At 42.1% G+C, this 15,212-nt stretch overlaps 1 protein-coding gene across 2 annotated transcripts in view; it reads left to right on the top strand.

Annotated features, from left to right (window-relative positions):
- LOC146313472 (CCR4-NOT transcription complex subunit 3-like) overlaps positions 1–14,083 on the top strand; it is a 42,284-nt gene extending 28,201 nt beyond the window's left edge. Inside the window, exons 12-19 of one of the 2 annotated variants that reach the window (XM_084738602.1) lie at positions 201–1,197; positions 2,214–2,319; positions 2,627–2,774; positions 5,686–5,782; positions 6,682–6,883; positions 9,172–9,304; positions 9,463–9,588; positions 11,117–14,083. In XM_084738602.1, coding sequence (XP_084594728.1) covers positions 201–1,197; positions 2,214–2,319; positions 2,627–2,774; positions 5,686–5,782; positions 6,682–6,883; positions 9,172–9,304; positions 9,463–9,588; positions 11,117–11,215 — 1,908 coding nt within the window. In that variant the 3' untranslated portion in view covers positions 11,216–14,083. Of the gene's footprint in view, positions 1–200; positions 1,198–2,213; positions 2,320–2,626; positions 2,775–5,685; positions 5,783–6,681; positions 6,896–9,171; positions 9,305–9,462; positions 9,589–11,116 lie in introns of both variants that reach the window. The other variant, XM_084738601.1, reaches the window with a different exon arrangement.
- Positions 14,084–15,212: the final 1,129 nt, after the last annotated feature.

Below are 15,212 nucleotides of genomic sequence, written 5' to 3'. Positions count from 1 at the left end.
CTTCTCTTTTTTTGTCTGAAACCTTTTATAAGCATTATGAACTGTACCTGTACCTTTTTTTTCTGTTTTTACTGCTGGAATATCCCAGACCTCATCTGCTCTATTTTCATATAAAAACATATTTATAAAAGAGAAAGAAGTAAAAAAAATAAATAAAAAAAACAAACAAACATGTTGATGTCTTCCTTCTTCTTTTCCAGTCACCTGTGAAGAACGGAAACCCCTCTTCCTCGTTATCTTCGTCCTCTTCCTCCTCTTCCTCCTCCTCCTCCTCATCTTCTTCTTCTTCCTCCGTCTCGGGACTGAACTCATCCTCCCTGGTCTCTATGGCGACCATCGCTGGGGGAGGAAGCAGCAGCTCTGGGGGCAACAGTCATCACGGCAACTCGGGGGGTCTCCTCTCCAACACTTCCGCTGGCAGCTACAGCAACGCCACCCAGCAGCAGCCGCACCCGTCAGCACAGCAACAGCAGCAGGCCAAAAACCTCGCCAGCTCCCCCTCCTCAGCTCCCATCACCAACCCCATCACCTCCACCAACAGCCACCCCGCCTCCTCCACCTCCTCTCCCCCCAACGTCGGCACACAGGGGCTGTTCACTTCAAACAGCCAGCCCCAGGGTCTGTCGGGGGCTACGCCCACCTCCAACAGTCTGGGCCTCAGTTTGGGCCTCTCTCTGGGGAAAGGCGGCATGTCCGGCTCCATCACCACCAGCCCCATGTCCGGGAGCCTGGGCCTGTCAGGGATGCCGGCGTCCCTGAGCACCATGGCGAGCCTCCTCTCCAGCTCCACCCCGGCACCCTATGCTCAGGCAGCGGCCTCGGGTGCGGTCGGCTCCGGCCTACCGGGCTCTCTGGGCGGCGTCATCACCACGACGACCAACAGCGCGCTGGGATCCATCGGCAGCGGAAGCATCACAGTCGGCGGGCCGACGTCCTCGACGGGAGGTCTGCTGGGCTCGGCGCCGGGGCCGACCAGCATTGGCTCGGGGATCCTCGGTTTGAGTTCTGGTCAGTCGGGGGTGCAGGGGTCGTCCCTGGCGTCGCTGAGTCCGGTTGGGGGTTTAGCGCCGGGTAGCGGAGTAGGAGTCATCGGGAGCAACGGAGGCAGCTCGGGATCAGCAGGGAGCGGAGTGGTGGGAGGAAACTCGTCTCTCTCCGTCAGGCCGCCGAGCCAACAGAAGCAGAACGGTAGCACTAGTGAGTATCTGATGTCTGTGTGGCACCGGCACCTACAAGACCAGATCACTACAGATTATGGTGCCTCATTTAGGTGTCACGCACCTGAGCTGTCAATTAAAATAGTTTCCCTCTGGTACGGACGTGACAACAAACGCATCATCAAACATGCCTTTAAACATTACTGCAGCACTCACGCTACATGACCGGCAGCAGGTAGCCTGCCGTTAGCTAGAAGGCTACCTTACATACAGTCAGATTGCCAAACCGAAAGTATTTGACACGAAATTATTCCAACACCAGATATGATTGAAGCTGAAGTTTGTCGAACGTAAATACCAAATCAAAATTTATTTAGATGTTATTAGAACTGTTATTTCATGTTAAGTTGTTGTAATTGGTTTGGTTTTATTTATTCTGTGAATTTGTTTTGTAAATTTGTTCACTGTTTTCTATTTTTCTATTTGCATATTTAAGTATACAGTGTATATAAATGTATTATAAAACAATGTTAACAGCTTTTACAGTATCATTAGATGTTTAAATCTAATAAACACAATAGTGGAGTAAAAGGGGACCAATTACACTGATTTCCAGTTCTATATTTTATTCTGGATCTTCACTAGAGTAGCTTTGCATGATTCACAGTTGACAAAAATTCCTTTTATACCTTATACGGGCCCTAATGCAGCCCCTCAGTGCATCCTCTGTCTGAAACACCATTATCATAATCATGACAGAAAGTAAGGAAAAACATAATAGGTCCTCTTTAAAGGAATACTGTGAAAGTGTTTATGTTTACATTGAAGATCCTAAAAATGACAAATGCTTTATTATAGTTGTCAGGTGCGTTACTGTTACTCCATAGCATTTACTGAGTAATTTCTTGTTTTCCTTTTAATAATAAGCTACAGTTTCATAGCTATGCTCAGATTTTAATGTGAGTTAAAGTCACAGAGTTGACAAATCAGGATTTTCCTTTTTCTTTGATATTCATTTTGTCTGTCTCTCCTCTGTTTGTCTTTTTGACTTCACAGGTTACAGTGCTGTGGTAGCAGACAGCACAACAGACTCCGCCCTCAACAGTGCCAGCCAATCACAAAGCAGCCAACCCTCATCTTTGACCTCCACAGCCAATCAGCCGTGAGTATGATGAAGCGGGTTACTAGTTAAGTAGAGTCATGGAAACATGGATGAAAAATTTGTGTTATTGCCTCATTATTTTGGCATCAGATGAATGAAAATTGATCCTTCATAGGTCTAACCTGGATGAATCTCAATGAAAATGTACTGAACATCTAAACTTCTGAATAAGCACCAAATACAAAGTACCTTTAAAATCACTTGCACATGAACAAATTCCCTTATCTCGTCTGCCTTTGTTTAATTTAGGCCTCTGTTGCCCCCTTTTGTAATCCATCTCTCTCTCGTTGTCTTCCTCTCTCCCCAGTAAGGACACTGGTCCCAGTTTACTGGGCTCTTTGAGTTTGTCGTCCAGCTCCCCGTCGCCGGCCTTCTACAGTGAAGCAAAAACGGTGAGCGGCGGCAGCCTGCTGAACGGGCCGCTGTCCTACTCACAGTCCTCTGACGTCATCAAGGTGAGGATATGAAGACACACACACACACAAACACACACTCCAGCCCTGGTATGAACATGTGATATCTGATCTATGAATCTTTACATTGACAGCTGGTATTAAAATTCTTTCTCATCATCGTATTTGTGCACAGTGTGATTGGTTCACGCTCTGCCTGTAACTAAAACAATCTTTATAAGTCGATCTTTGGTTCGCTGCTCCAAAAGCTCCTCAGAGGAAGACAAAATCCTCCACTGTACATTTGGAGAACACAGCTTAACTATTTAACAAAAAGCACAAAAGGGTCTGGTTACATCAAACAAAGCGTTGCCTCGACAGTGAGTCATAAACCCCCGCCAGAGTAATTACCTGCCTAACTCAACCCTAGTCAGATAATTGTTGGGGGAGACTGAATCACTGCTACCCCCGTTCACCGCCACACTAAAGCTGTGTTCAGACCGAGTCAGGCGTTGCGGCAATTAGCGCAGGGTGTGCAGGAGTGTGGGGGTGTTTATTTGTGCTTAGTGAGTTGGGCTGCACAATTAATTGTAATATGGCTAAGTGCAATATTCAGATAGCAATTTTTTTTTTGATGAAGAGAAAATCTGTGAGAAAACAGCATTATAATGAAGTACTGTAGTAAAAGTCTTGGTCTTCAGGTGTAAGAAAACATGTTTGTTTGGTACAAACCCCAGAAAATATCACATAATCATGATTTTAATAGTTTTTTTTTTTCAATGAAAATGCAAATTGTAACCAGTAATCGTAACTCATAATGCACTCACAATGTCAATCAGAATTCAGGCTGACCTTTTTTTTTTACCATGCTGTGCAGCCATAAACAATCACAAAATAGTGTTTTAACCCTCAAAAACCTTTAACAAAACACGTTAAACCAACATGTATAAATCTTTCATACAGTGAACGTCAAAATTTGCCACAGAAACTATATAACACTTAAGCTTACCAAAAGCAGTGGTTTGAATCAGTTTTTCTATAAAAACAAATAACAAATCCAGATACAGATCATATTTTAATGCCAGGTGTAAATGTGGTCTCACACACACACACTCGTATGAACATCTTACAGCCAAGAATTTTGGTTAACAGGCGTTTATCTTTTTATTTCGTCTTTTTATTTCGCAGTACTGCCGACACAAACGAGGTGTTTGTAAATTATTGCCTTTATAAAGAGAACTTAATATCCTAAATCTCCACAGACTGTTAATTTGCAGGCAAACACGCTTAAAACTGTTTGTGCTTCAGCTATGATTTAATTAACGCTGCCAACAGTGAAATCCAAGTGGGGATTATTATGCTCTCATTGTGACTGTTTATTTGTAGTTCAGACAAAATAATTCCAACACTGCTTGCAAATTTTGACAAAAGAAGAAGAGAATAACAGTCAGAACATGATGTGTTTATTTCTGTCACCTTGAATTGACCCCTCAGAGGAAACATCTGGGATCTTGAAGAAAATCAAAAAGAGGCTCAGTTTTTTTTAAAGCAGAGATCCTGCAGTAGTGCCGTAAAGAAGACGTTCTGTTATTATGTCGGCTTTGCTTCTTAACTCCGAACCAAACAACGCAGGAATAATGCTGCACCAGTCAGTGATTTTTAAATAGCATGCTGGTGTTCTGGAAGAAAAATAGGTGTAACGTGTAAGACAGCAGCACTGGCGTCTAACGAGACATGTATCATATTCATCGGGCAGCGTCACGCCGGGGTTCAGCAGCGTCCGTTCGGGGTTCATTTCACAGTACATTCGTAATTCATCAGGCTTATTACGTGGTTTCTTTCCAAAACTCAATAATTTTAAACAAAATAATAATTGAAAAATTATTTTATTGCTCCTCCACAGTCTACGATCAGAACTGCGTCCATAGCAACAGTGTGGTCTTCATAGCAACAGTCTGTTATACAGAAATAACAGGCCTTAAATGAGTAATTGAGTATTTAACAAAGCCATGCAATAAAGCTTTATAAACCATAACAGTAGCTTTTACCGTCCCAGTTACTTGACCTGGATTATCATCTCCCTAATTTGCAGACATTTCTGTGAGGTAGCTGCTAACTGCTGTTAGTCTTGTTTCGCCCTCTCAATTTTTGGACATTTTATTTTGATCAAACAGCTAATTGATAATCAAGAAAAGAATCAGTTGTTGAAGTTGCAGCCCTTGAGATAATATATAATTTAATATCACTCAGGGTTCAAAGCTTGGTTTTTTTTGTCTGACCCACTTGCCCAAAGTCAGTCTTTACTTGCCCCTTTACGAATTGTTTTATTAGCAGTTAGCAGAATAAAGTTAATTGTCACATTTAATCTGCGGCTGCAACATCTATAAAAGGTCAGAAAACAGTGAAAGATGCCAAGATGATGTCTTTAAACGTCTCATTTTGTTAGTCCAGAAATGAAAGATATTCAGGGTAATATGATAATAAACAAATAAAAGCCTGACATCTCCGCCTGAAAATGTAATTTTCTGCCATTTTTGCCTGAGAAATTACGTTAACAATTTATCGATAATCAGTGTATTTACTTGCCCTGGGTCCAGCCCTCGCTTACACGATGTTAAACTCCTCATTCTAAAAGCATGAGGCATTAATTTGCTGTTGTAAGAGCCTCCACTCTGCTGGGGAAGCTTTTTACTTCTCCCACTGAGCCACAGGAGCATCAGTGAGGTCCAGCTCACGGTCGATGTTGGACCACATCTCGTTCTTGTTGCTCAGGTCTAAACCCCCCCGCCCCCCCCTCCCTCCCGCCTCAGCTGCTGGATGTTACAGAGGAGACAGTGAAGCCAAAGTGATTTCCATGACAACATTATCACTGGTGCGGGAACTCGAGTTCGTCCGCAGGGGCAGGTACGATAACTGTGCGCACACGTCCGGTAGAATCTGTTTTCCCATGAGTCTCCTTGTCTGTCCTCATCAGCCCCAGGAGCCTCTGAGCAGCCTGAAGTCCATGGCCGAGCGAGCAGCACTCAGCTCAGGGATGGAGGGAGACGTGCCCTCCCTGCACCTCACCCCAGGTAACACACACACACACACACACACACACAAACTCTAACACACACCTATGCACCTTAATAAAAGGAGATAGAGGGTTGCCACAGAGCAGAAATAGAAAAGCAGTAGTTTAATGGAACAAAATGTCATCTCACCTCCCACTCTCAGCCTCCTCTGAACAAAAACTGCTGATGATATTATCAGCCCTGACTCAACTTCTCTCTCTTTGTCTCTCTGACTTCAAATCCTCAATCCCTCCCCCTTCTGCACATCCGCTCTCACACCCTCCACATCCTCAGAGCCCCTTCACAGCCCGCTGGAAATTTCTTGGACCCAGTAACAGTGTTTCCTGCAAACTTTTATGATTAAAATGACATCTTTCAGCCTAGTGGATGAAATTCAATTTGTTTGTTAAGAATTTTATGGTGGAGAATTTGAGTAAACAGCATAATGAGCTAACTATCGGGAAAAATAAAGAAGAAAATCAAAAAACGTCACAGTAAGTTTATTTAAATGTTAATGCACTCCATAGTGCATATAAAATATAAGAAAACGTTGTGCTTTTACTAGCATATTAAAGCCTTATTTGAGATTTTTTACTGGTATATTCTTATTATTATGTTAGTTTGCTGGCAGTAACGTAATTGTTAACATCTATTAATCTTCTAATATTCTATTAAATTCAAGCTGGATGTGAAGCTTAATATTAATTCTAATGTTGGACATAAATTGTGTCAGTTTTTCTTAATAATGATCAAAATGATACATAAAAAAGGTCAGGTTAGGAACACATATATGCGTAATTCTTCTTGCTTGAAATGATCAAGGTTTCGCTGAAGGTAAAAGTATATGACATAAAAGTTTCATGAGTTTTTGTCCCACACATTAATTCTCTGTCTCCGCGTCTCCCGTCTCTCTTCAGACATCTTCCCCAGCAGTACTACGGCTCCGTCGGGCCCCCCGTCAGCACCTCAGCCCTCGCTGTCGGAGGTCAGCATCCCCCCGTCGTTGGGGGTCTGCCCGTTGGGGCCGGTTCCCCTGTCCAAAGACCAGCTCTACCAACAGGCCATGGAGGAGGCGGCGTGGACGCACATGCCCCACCCGTCCGACTCCGAGAGGATCAGGTGCAGTGAAATGTATTCATGTTATTTTTCTCCACCTCACACAGTAATAATGATGATGATGATGATGATGATGATGATGATGATGATGCACTCAGTCAGCATAGAGTGAAAACTAAACCTCTGTACTTCCTGCAGTACTTTCTTGGTCAGCAAAGTACAAAGTTTATTATATTAAACTGCCAAAATAAGACTTTATAAATCACTACTTGTACACGGTTTTCTGCATCAGTTATACTTGATGTCAGATTTGATTGTAAGCATGTTTTAGCAGGTCTATAATAATGCCTTATATTTTATAAACAGATAATATATATTGCATGCAGAATTATTGGATTTTTTATTCTGCTGTGCTTGAATGAAACAAAGGTACAAATAGTACCACAGCTGGTCAGCAGTCTGAATTATTTTAGCATTTTAATTATAAAAAATCCCTCAATCAGTTTGTTTTCATTTTGAGTTTTAATTAAATTTTCCAGGAGCCGATTTAAATAAAAAAGTAATATCAAAATACAGGTGAAAATCAGACACAATTTACAGCTGAAACACCGTCTCCAGTTTAACAGTTAACATTAAATCTAATCTCTTATCAATCTAAAAATAAGCACAAGTTAAATCATACAGGACTAAAACGCCTGATCCAACCAGACATGCTTGAAAAAAATGTTTGTATTTGAATTCCCAGCGTTTGCCAAAGCTTTTAATTTGAAGAGATTTAGAAGAAGTTGGTGGAGATTCAGCTGCAGCTTCTTCGTCATCTCACTTAAATCAAAGATCCACAGAACTAATCAGCCGCAGCACAGTCATTTAATACAAGGAAGAAAGTGGCATTTTATCAGCCTGCAGTCATGTAGCATACCTACACACACACACACACACACACACACACACACACACACACACACACACACACACACACACTCAGCAGGCACAATTAGAGAACAGATTATACTGCTTCTGTATCTACAGAGCTGTCTGCCCACACAGGTACAATTGACATTTAAATCCAAACACTCAAACCCTCTTGTCCTACAGTACCTGTTGTGTTTTACAGTCAGAGGAGGAGAGCGACACACACACACACACACACACACACACACACACACACACACACACACACACACACACACACACACACACACAGAGCCTGCAGGGATTTCTTCTTCTGTGTTTAAAACACGACTGTGACCTCAACGGTTGAGTGAAACAAACACACGACAGATAAATCTTTATTTCTGTCTCCTCCACACACACACACACACACACACACACACACACACACACACACACATCACTCTTTTACAGCCACATACAATAATTTCCACCTCGTTTGATTTTAATCATATTAACCTGTGTGTGTGTGTGTACATGAGGTGTGTGTTAGTCAGATAGTATAGCTCACTGGGAGTGTGTCTTCTGCCCGTTAGTGGGACATGATGAGTATTTTTGGGACTCACTGACCTGGCTGAAACGGCCTAATGGAAACAGAGAGGACAGACTGGGTTTGTCACTAACGGCCTAAAAATACGCAGTTTGGATGGAAAAGTGCATCGGGGCAGAGTGGACAGATTCAGATTTTCCTACCATCAGGGAGGTGAAACTGTCAATTGATCAGACTAATGGGTTTGTTAATTGGTCCACAAAGAGGTTCATCAAAAACCTTTTTGTCCGTCTCGATGCAGACCTGCTCGCTTTATTCCTCAGGTTTCAGTTCAGATTCAGATTAAATTATTCAGTTTTACTTCACACTATAGCCAGGGTTTTGATACTGGACGTCATTAATCTATAGTTTTTTAATCATAGTTTGTTTATCTAGTTCATATTTTAATATCGACCATTATGATTCACAGGTAATTTCATAAAACTGAGGGCCTGTTCACGCCTACCTCGTTTGGTCCCGAATTTCAGACTTTTCAGTTTGATCTGGACCAGAATTACAGATGCAAAACTTTTGCCGGATCAAAGTCTGAACCTAAAAGCCAAAAAAACAGGTGGTCTCAGCCTTTATCAAACTGAACCGTGGCCAAAGTAAAGCAGTGAAAATATTCTAAACATAACGTACACTTAACCTGATGCTTCTTGCACATCATGCCTACTTAATGATTGCAAAAGTGTGAGAGCAGAGTCGGACAGAAGAAATATTGTCTGTGTAACCGCAGCTAATGTCACAGGAGAAAAATGCTAACTTTGTGCAGTGCTCTTTAAATGTGATGCAAAGAGATGCAATCTTTTATTTTGACGCCATTGATTTTTCATGCACACATATTTCCCCCTCTGTGTGGACGTTACAGGCAGTACCTGATGAGGAACCCGTGCCCCACCCTGCCTTTCCACCACCAGGTGCCACCGCCCCACTCCGACACTGTAGAGTTTTACCAGAGGCTCTCCACAGAAACACTCTTCTTCATCTTTTACTACCTGGAGGTACGCTTCAAATCACAATATCAAAACGCAACTTTCTTTGTTCTGCAGATAACTGGTCTGACGTGTTCCGACTAATTAAATTCTTATTTTATCTCTTCCTCGTCTCTCCTGTCTGTGTCTTTTCCTTTTTTCTCGTTGCTGTTCTCCCCTCTGTGCAGGGCACTAAGGCCCAGTATCTGGCAGCCAAAGCCCTGAAGAAGCAGTCATGGAGGTTCCACACGAAGTACATGATGTGGTTTCAGAGGCACGAAGAACCCAAGACCATCACTGATGAGTTTGAGCAGGTCAGAGTCACGTCTTGAACATCCCGTGGAGAAAGTCTGTGAGATCGTTGAAGACCCGTCCCAGTGGTTTTCTGAATTTCAGCCTGTTTACTACAAATCGCTCACACTTGAAAACTCAGCCAACTGTTTTGCAAACGATGCTCACTGTCTTCTTCGCTCCTGTTTTCAGCAGCCGTTGGTTACCATGGAAGTTTCAAGTCTCCTGATTTATTTTTATTCCCAACTGTTATGAATGGAAACCGATGGCTGCTTGAAATACTAGAAAAAAAAAATACATCCAAAAGCCTAAAACTGCCCAACATCCATTTCAAAGTAATCACCAAGAATGTAAAGAACACATGATGTTAAATAAAAGATCTTAACCTTTTAATCTGCAGGATGGCAGTTAAGAAGCTTCAGAGCAGGAGCTTGTTTCCCACTTGATCCTGATGTTTTTTTAAGATTAGTAAAATGATGCTACTGTCAAAATCGAAATAAAACACTGCAGATAAGAAAACACATTTTTGCCTCGTATAAAAGGCCTGTAGATTCTTTCCAGGTGTTATTAGTTCTGAGAACAGTTGTCCATTTTGAAGCTTCTTATTGTGGCCTGCAGAGATTGAAGTTCTTCGGCAGCTGGAGATTTAAAAATCATTGTCACAATCTTGCGGCAAACATTTAACAACAGAAAGGCTGATATGTCATATATGTTGTTTAAAGACCAAGAAAAGAATAAACGTTGAAAATCAAAGATTGTCAGATTATATATTAGTTATGGCTTTGAAAGCTGCGCTTGGATTTTGATTTCATCACCAGGCTACATTTTTTAACTTCCTCAGACTAACTGAGGAAAGAGTAAGTAAATACTGCATTTTTCTGCCATTTGGACTTTTCAATTTAATGTGAGGACATTCAGAAACAATTAGATTTGGTGTTTGTGTCTCTCTGAAACGGGTCACAATACACACCGCTGCTGTCATCCTTCTGGCTTGTAGCTTGCAGCTCACTGCGCTTTGTCTTTAGCATCTTTTACCACCGAAATATCTCTAATATTTTCCATTTGTGCGTCTATGTTTTGTTCGTTCTCAGCGTATAACAGTCGTCGTACCACTGAGACTCGAGCAGCTGCTGGTAGTTGTGCTGATCACAGAGACAAAGAGGCATATTAACTAAACTTAAACTCTCTTTCATTTGCCTGTTTCTCTTAGTAATCCATTCAGTAAATGATGGTCAAATCCCACGACACAAAAACAAAATTATATACAAAACAAAGACCTATTCAAGACAGTGTTCCCTCCTAAACCCTCAACACATTTAAGAGATTTTTCTTTCTTTCAGCCTTGAACAGACTGACAGTCTGTTTCTATGGTTTGGGATCAACTGAAGCCCTGCAATCAAATGTGAATGACCTGTTTCCCTGAATTTGACACAAAGCATGCTGGGAGTGGCTCCAAAAAGATTTTCCTAGCACAGGTTTAATTGTCACGCAGACAGCTCGTCCGTCAATTCCTCTCACTTTGCTTTTTGCATTTCATTCTCGTTTTTTCAGGGAACATACATTTACTTCGACTATGAGAAATGGGGCCAGAGGAAGAAGGAAGGCTTCACGTTCGAGTACCGGTACCTAGAAGACCGAGACCTCCAGTGACCTGCAGCAAGAAAGACGGAAGACAGACGGATGAACGGACAACCGAGGAAGTGAGAGACAGAGAGGGACAGACGGAGAGCAAACAAATGAAGAAGGGCAGTCCACCTGCTGACATTCCTGGATTTGATCTCAGCTCGTTGGGGGGAAAAGGAGACGTTCGGGCTGGAGGGACAGCGAGCGGCTTCCTCCTTCTGACCCTCATCAGTGATTACTCCTCTCACCCTGTCATCCCTCCTCCTCCTCCTCCTCCTCCTCCTCCTCTACTCCACCTCCATCATCAAACCTTTTATTTCCATCTTCTCCTGAACTGGAACTCTCTTTAAAAAGACTTTGTTTTGTTTTGGCAGATAAGACACAGAAATCACACCGAATATTCAGACTATCATGTGCTTCTCCCCTCCATGTTATCCTGTTATGTTGGCTTTAAAAAAACTTTTGCTTATATTAGCCCCTTAAGAACCAAAGATAATTGGTTGATCCTGCAGTACAGACTCTGTCCCCTTTCTCAACAGAAAACCCACAACCACAGACATTAAATCTCTGCCAGTGATACAACATCTCCCAAAAGTTGCTTTATGAAGCAGTGATGCAGCAGCAGGGCAGGAATCGGGTAAAATATCTGACTTCAGTTTTGTAAATCCAGAAAGGCGCCAAGATGAACTGAAACTGCCATAAACTGAACTGGTAAGAACCCAAAAAGGGTTCTAGATGTTTGTTCTACAAACCAGAACATTTTGGATATCAAGCTGCACACCAAGCTAAAAGTCATACAGTCCTGCAAAAAAAATGAGTAGTTTAAACTTTATGATCATTTTGAATTGTATTGCATTATTTCTCTAGTTTCTCCTGCTCTCACTGATATAAATGAAGAATAATTAAAATAACAGGAGCAGCTGTCAGTGTGATGCAACAACAACGCAACCTGCAGCCTCCAAAATGATAAAACAGTTTCATTACAAAAGACTTTATTTCGATTTATTGCAGGACTGCTTTAGTATTAGACTCCTAGTTTTAGCTCAGCGTACCTAATTAACTGACCAAGGCTGCTCAAATGTTACCAGGGAACGTAATTAAACTGTTACTGTGCACTCCAGCGATGTTTAAGCAATCAGTTCATACGGACAAATACATAACGAGGCAGTAAAACACACGTCAGATGTTCTTCTGAATGAGAATATAGTCTGAACTTCCCTGCAGTCTAAACACACATTATAAGTTATTAGTCATTAAAGGAATAGTTTTGATTATTTAAAGTGTGTTTGTATGAATTCCTCCTCAGATAGTCAGTGTCTGACCTACGGACAGCAGAGAGGTGTGTCAGCTGAAGCTAAGAAATGTACTGCTGTGAACAGGGTCAGCAGCAAAACGCATTTATAATAATCAGTATCAGTTTGTGCACTGTATTTAGAATATTTTCATGAATTTGCTTTGCCTTCAAACAGATTTTTTCTGACCTGAAACGGACATTAAATTAGCTGTTATATCTCTCTCTCCAAAGCCACCAAACTAGTGATTTTAGCTCACAGAACACCGTCGCTCGTCTGCTCCTGCCTCTATGGGCCTATTTGTGTTTTTGTGTGGTTTTGGGGAAACAAAACTAAGCCTTTAAAACACAGAAAAACACGCCCCTCTCATCACCACCTACCTTTGAACCATCTCGTTTTTTTAAAGGTGCCGTAAGCGATGTTCACTGCCACTAGAGGTCACAGTAGAGCACCAGCATCGAAGACCTAAAGAAATGCGGCTTCGTTAACTCAATAAAGTTGGATACAAAAACGGTAACATCTGATCCATTGACATGTAGAAATGGACAACATGGCAGCTCCCCAGAAGTGAAGCCAAAGCATCTTGATTGCCCCCTAATGGCTGGCTGCGGTATAGGTCATAAACCCTGCTCCCTCCATGTTAGCAGATGGGACGCTGACTAAACTAAAAAATCAAAGTACACATCAAATAAATATTTTCCCAAAGGTGGTTTCTCTCCTTTTAGGTTATTCTTATCACGCTGATGTTTTTTCAAGTGCTAACTTTTCTAATCAGTTTGGATTTAATTAGTTATTTGATGATATAAAAAGGGGGTCTGCCAGCTGTGTGGGCAGGAACTCGCGGCTCCGACGCTGATCTCCACTGCACAGACTCTGGCTCCAAATGACGTCACCAGCATAAGATAGCGGCGCTTGTATTCAGGATATATTTGGTTTTAGTTTTGTACAGTGGGAGGAGGTGGAGCCGCGTCGTCCATCTTTTATTTGCAGGTCAATTTTTTCGCGTACTGTTTAGCTGTAATATAAGAAACAGAGGAGGCTCCCTGATCAAACAGCTTTCTATGCAGCCAATTTGTGTTTATGAAACTGCCGCTCTCAGATCTGAATCCAGACTAACCCTTTAAAAGCACCGAAGTAGTGCAGTAACTCAAACAACCGGATAAAAGCAGCGGCTCTCGTGTTCTGCAAGGTTAAATTTGTTTTTGTCAAAGGAGTGCGGTTGGTTTGAAGAGAGTGATTTTGATTTCGGTTGATATAACAGTAAGTTTCAGTCAGAAAAGTCTGTCTGGCAGCAAGGTTAAGTGGTGAAAATATTCTAAATATTGCATAAACATACTGGTATTTATATTTTAGGTGTCTAAAGTATGTTTTGTTTCTGAACCTGTCCACAGCTTCCTACGCCGGTCCTCCTGCTGTTTCTCTAAACTGGAGGCGTGTCGAACACACTGACTATAGATAAGTACCTCATACAACCCCACTTCAAATCATCCAAACTATCCTTTTAAATTCTAGTAGTTTTTGAGGAGTTTCACCTCTTCACCGACTCGTCCTCACACTGAATGAGGATTTATGCAAGACTCAGGAAAAAAAAAACACGAGCAACCTTCATAATATGAACTCTTCTGCCGGGAAACAGGAGCTAAGTAATGTTGTTCTCCTGCTCTGCTGCTGCTTGTTGAGCTTCATCGCCTCACAAACTGACCCCTCGGCCGGTGAACCTGCCTCTGGTGTGTAGCGGCTCTGCCTTTACCCGACCTGACCGCCGCCGACGTAACACCAACCCCACCGTCTGCTCGCCGGGGTGGAAAAACAAACACGATGTGGGTAAACGTTGGTCTTATGTGGCACCACAGGCTTCTCGCACTTAACTGTCTTTCAGAGGTCCTGTTGTATTCTTGTGAAGTGGTGAAAGCGGCTGGTTCATTCTGTGAATCCACCGGACGCTGCGGCCTAAAAATATCCTGCCCTGCCTACTCCCATCTCGCCACAGTGGAGGAGTGTGACAACACAGCCAGTGAGGTGTTGGTAGTAACTGTCTTTTACCTGGTGGGCAGTGTTATATCACAGTTTGTTTTCGGAAACACTTTTAGAGGAAAGGCATCGTCACTCGGGAAGATCAGAATATATTCCAGGGTCTAATTTAAAATTCTGCGTTGGGGCCTCGAGCTTTCACGAGTGGCTCACCTTGTTTCTTTAAATCGAAGAGTCAGTTCACCAAAATTGCATAAAAAAGCAAACATATTCTTATTTTTCCTCCTCTGGTATCTACTCATACATATAGTTTTGGTTTTATTTGCCCGTGTTCAGAGCCATTTGAGATTTCTGCCTCTAATGTTGTGGTATTCGCAACATTAAAGCATTTACTCACTTTTTTAAACAGTTTTCAGTGGATCAACTCTAAAAACAGAAGCAGAAATTTCACTCATTGACATCCAGAAAGTTATCACAAGCTCCCAGCAGCATAGCTAGCTAAATACTTAAATGTAGATTGATAATTTTATATCTAAATGTCCAAAATTTCCTGCAGTTTTGGGTGAAAAGTAGTTAATTTTGACTGTGTACCTCACCTTTTTATTTTTTACACTGCGTTCGTGCCGTGGAGGAGGGATCCTCTCATCACGAATGTTCGCTTTATTTGTGTTGACGTTGGAGGAAATAAGGGTCCAAGCGAGATAGATGAGAAGATAGTCTGCACATTCAATGTGACGCATCAACCAGCAGCTTGTTAGCTT

This window comes from Lutjanus erythropterus, chromosome 16, assembly GCF_056507025.1.
Source record: "Lutjanus erythropterus isolate fLutEry1 chromosome 16, fLutEry1.hap2, whole genome shotgun sequence".
NCBI classification, from domain to species: Eukaryota; Metazoa; Chordata; class Actinopteri; order Lutjaniformes; family Lutjanidae; genus Lutjanus; species Lutjanus erythropterus.
Note: the sequence above shows the minus strand (reverse complement) of the source record. Positions and strands in the feature narration are given on the sequence as shown.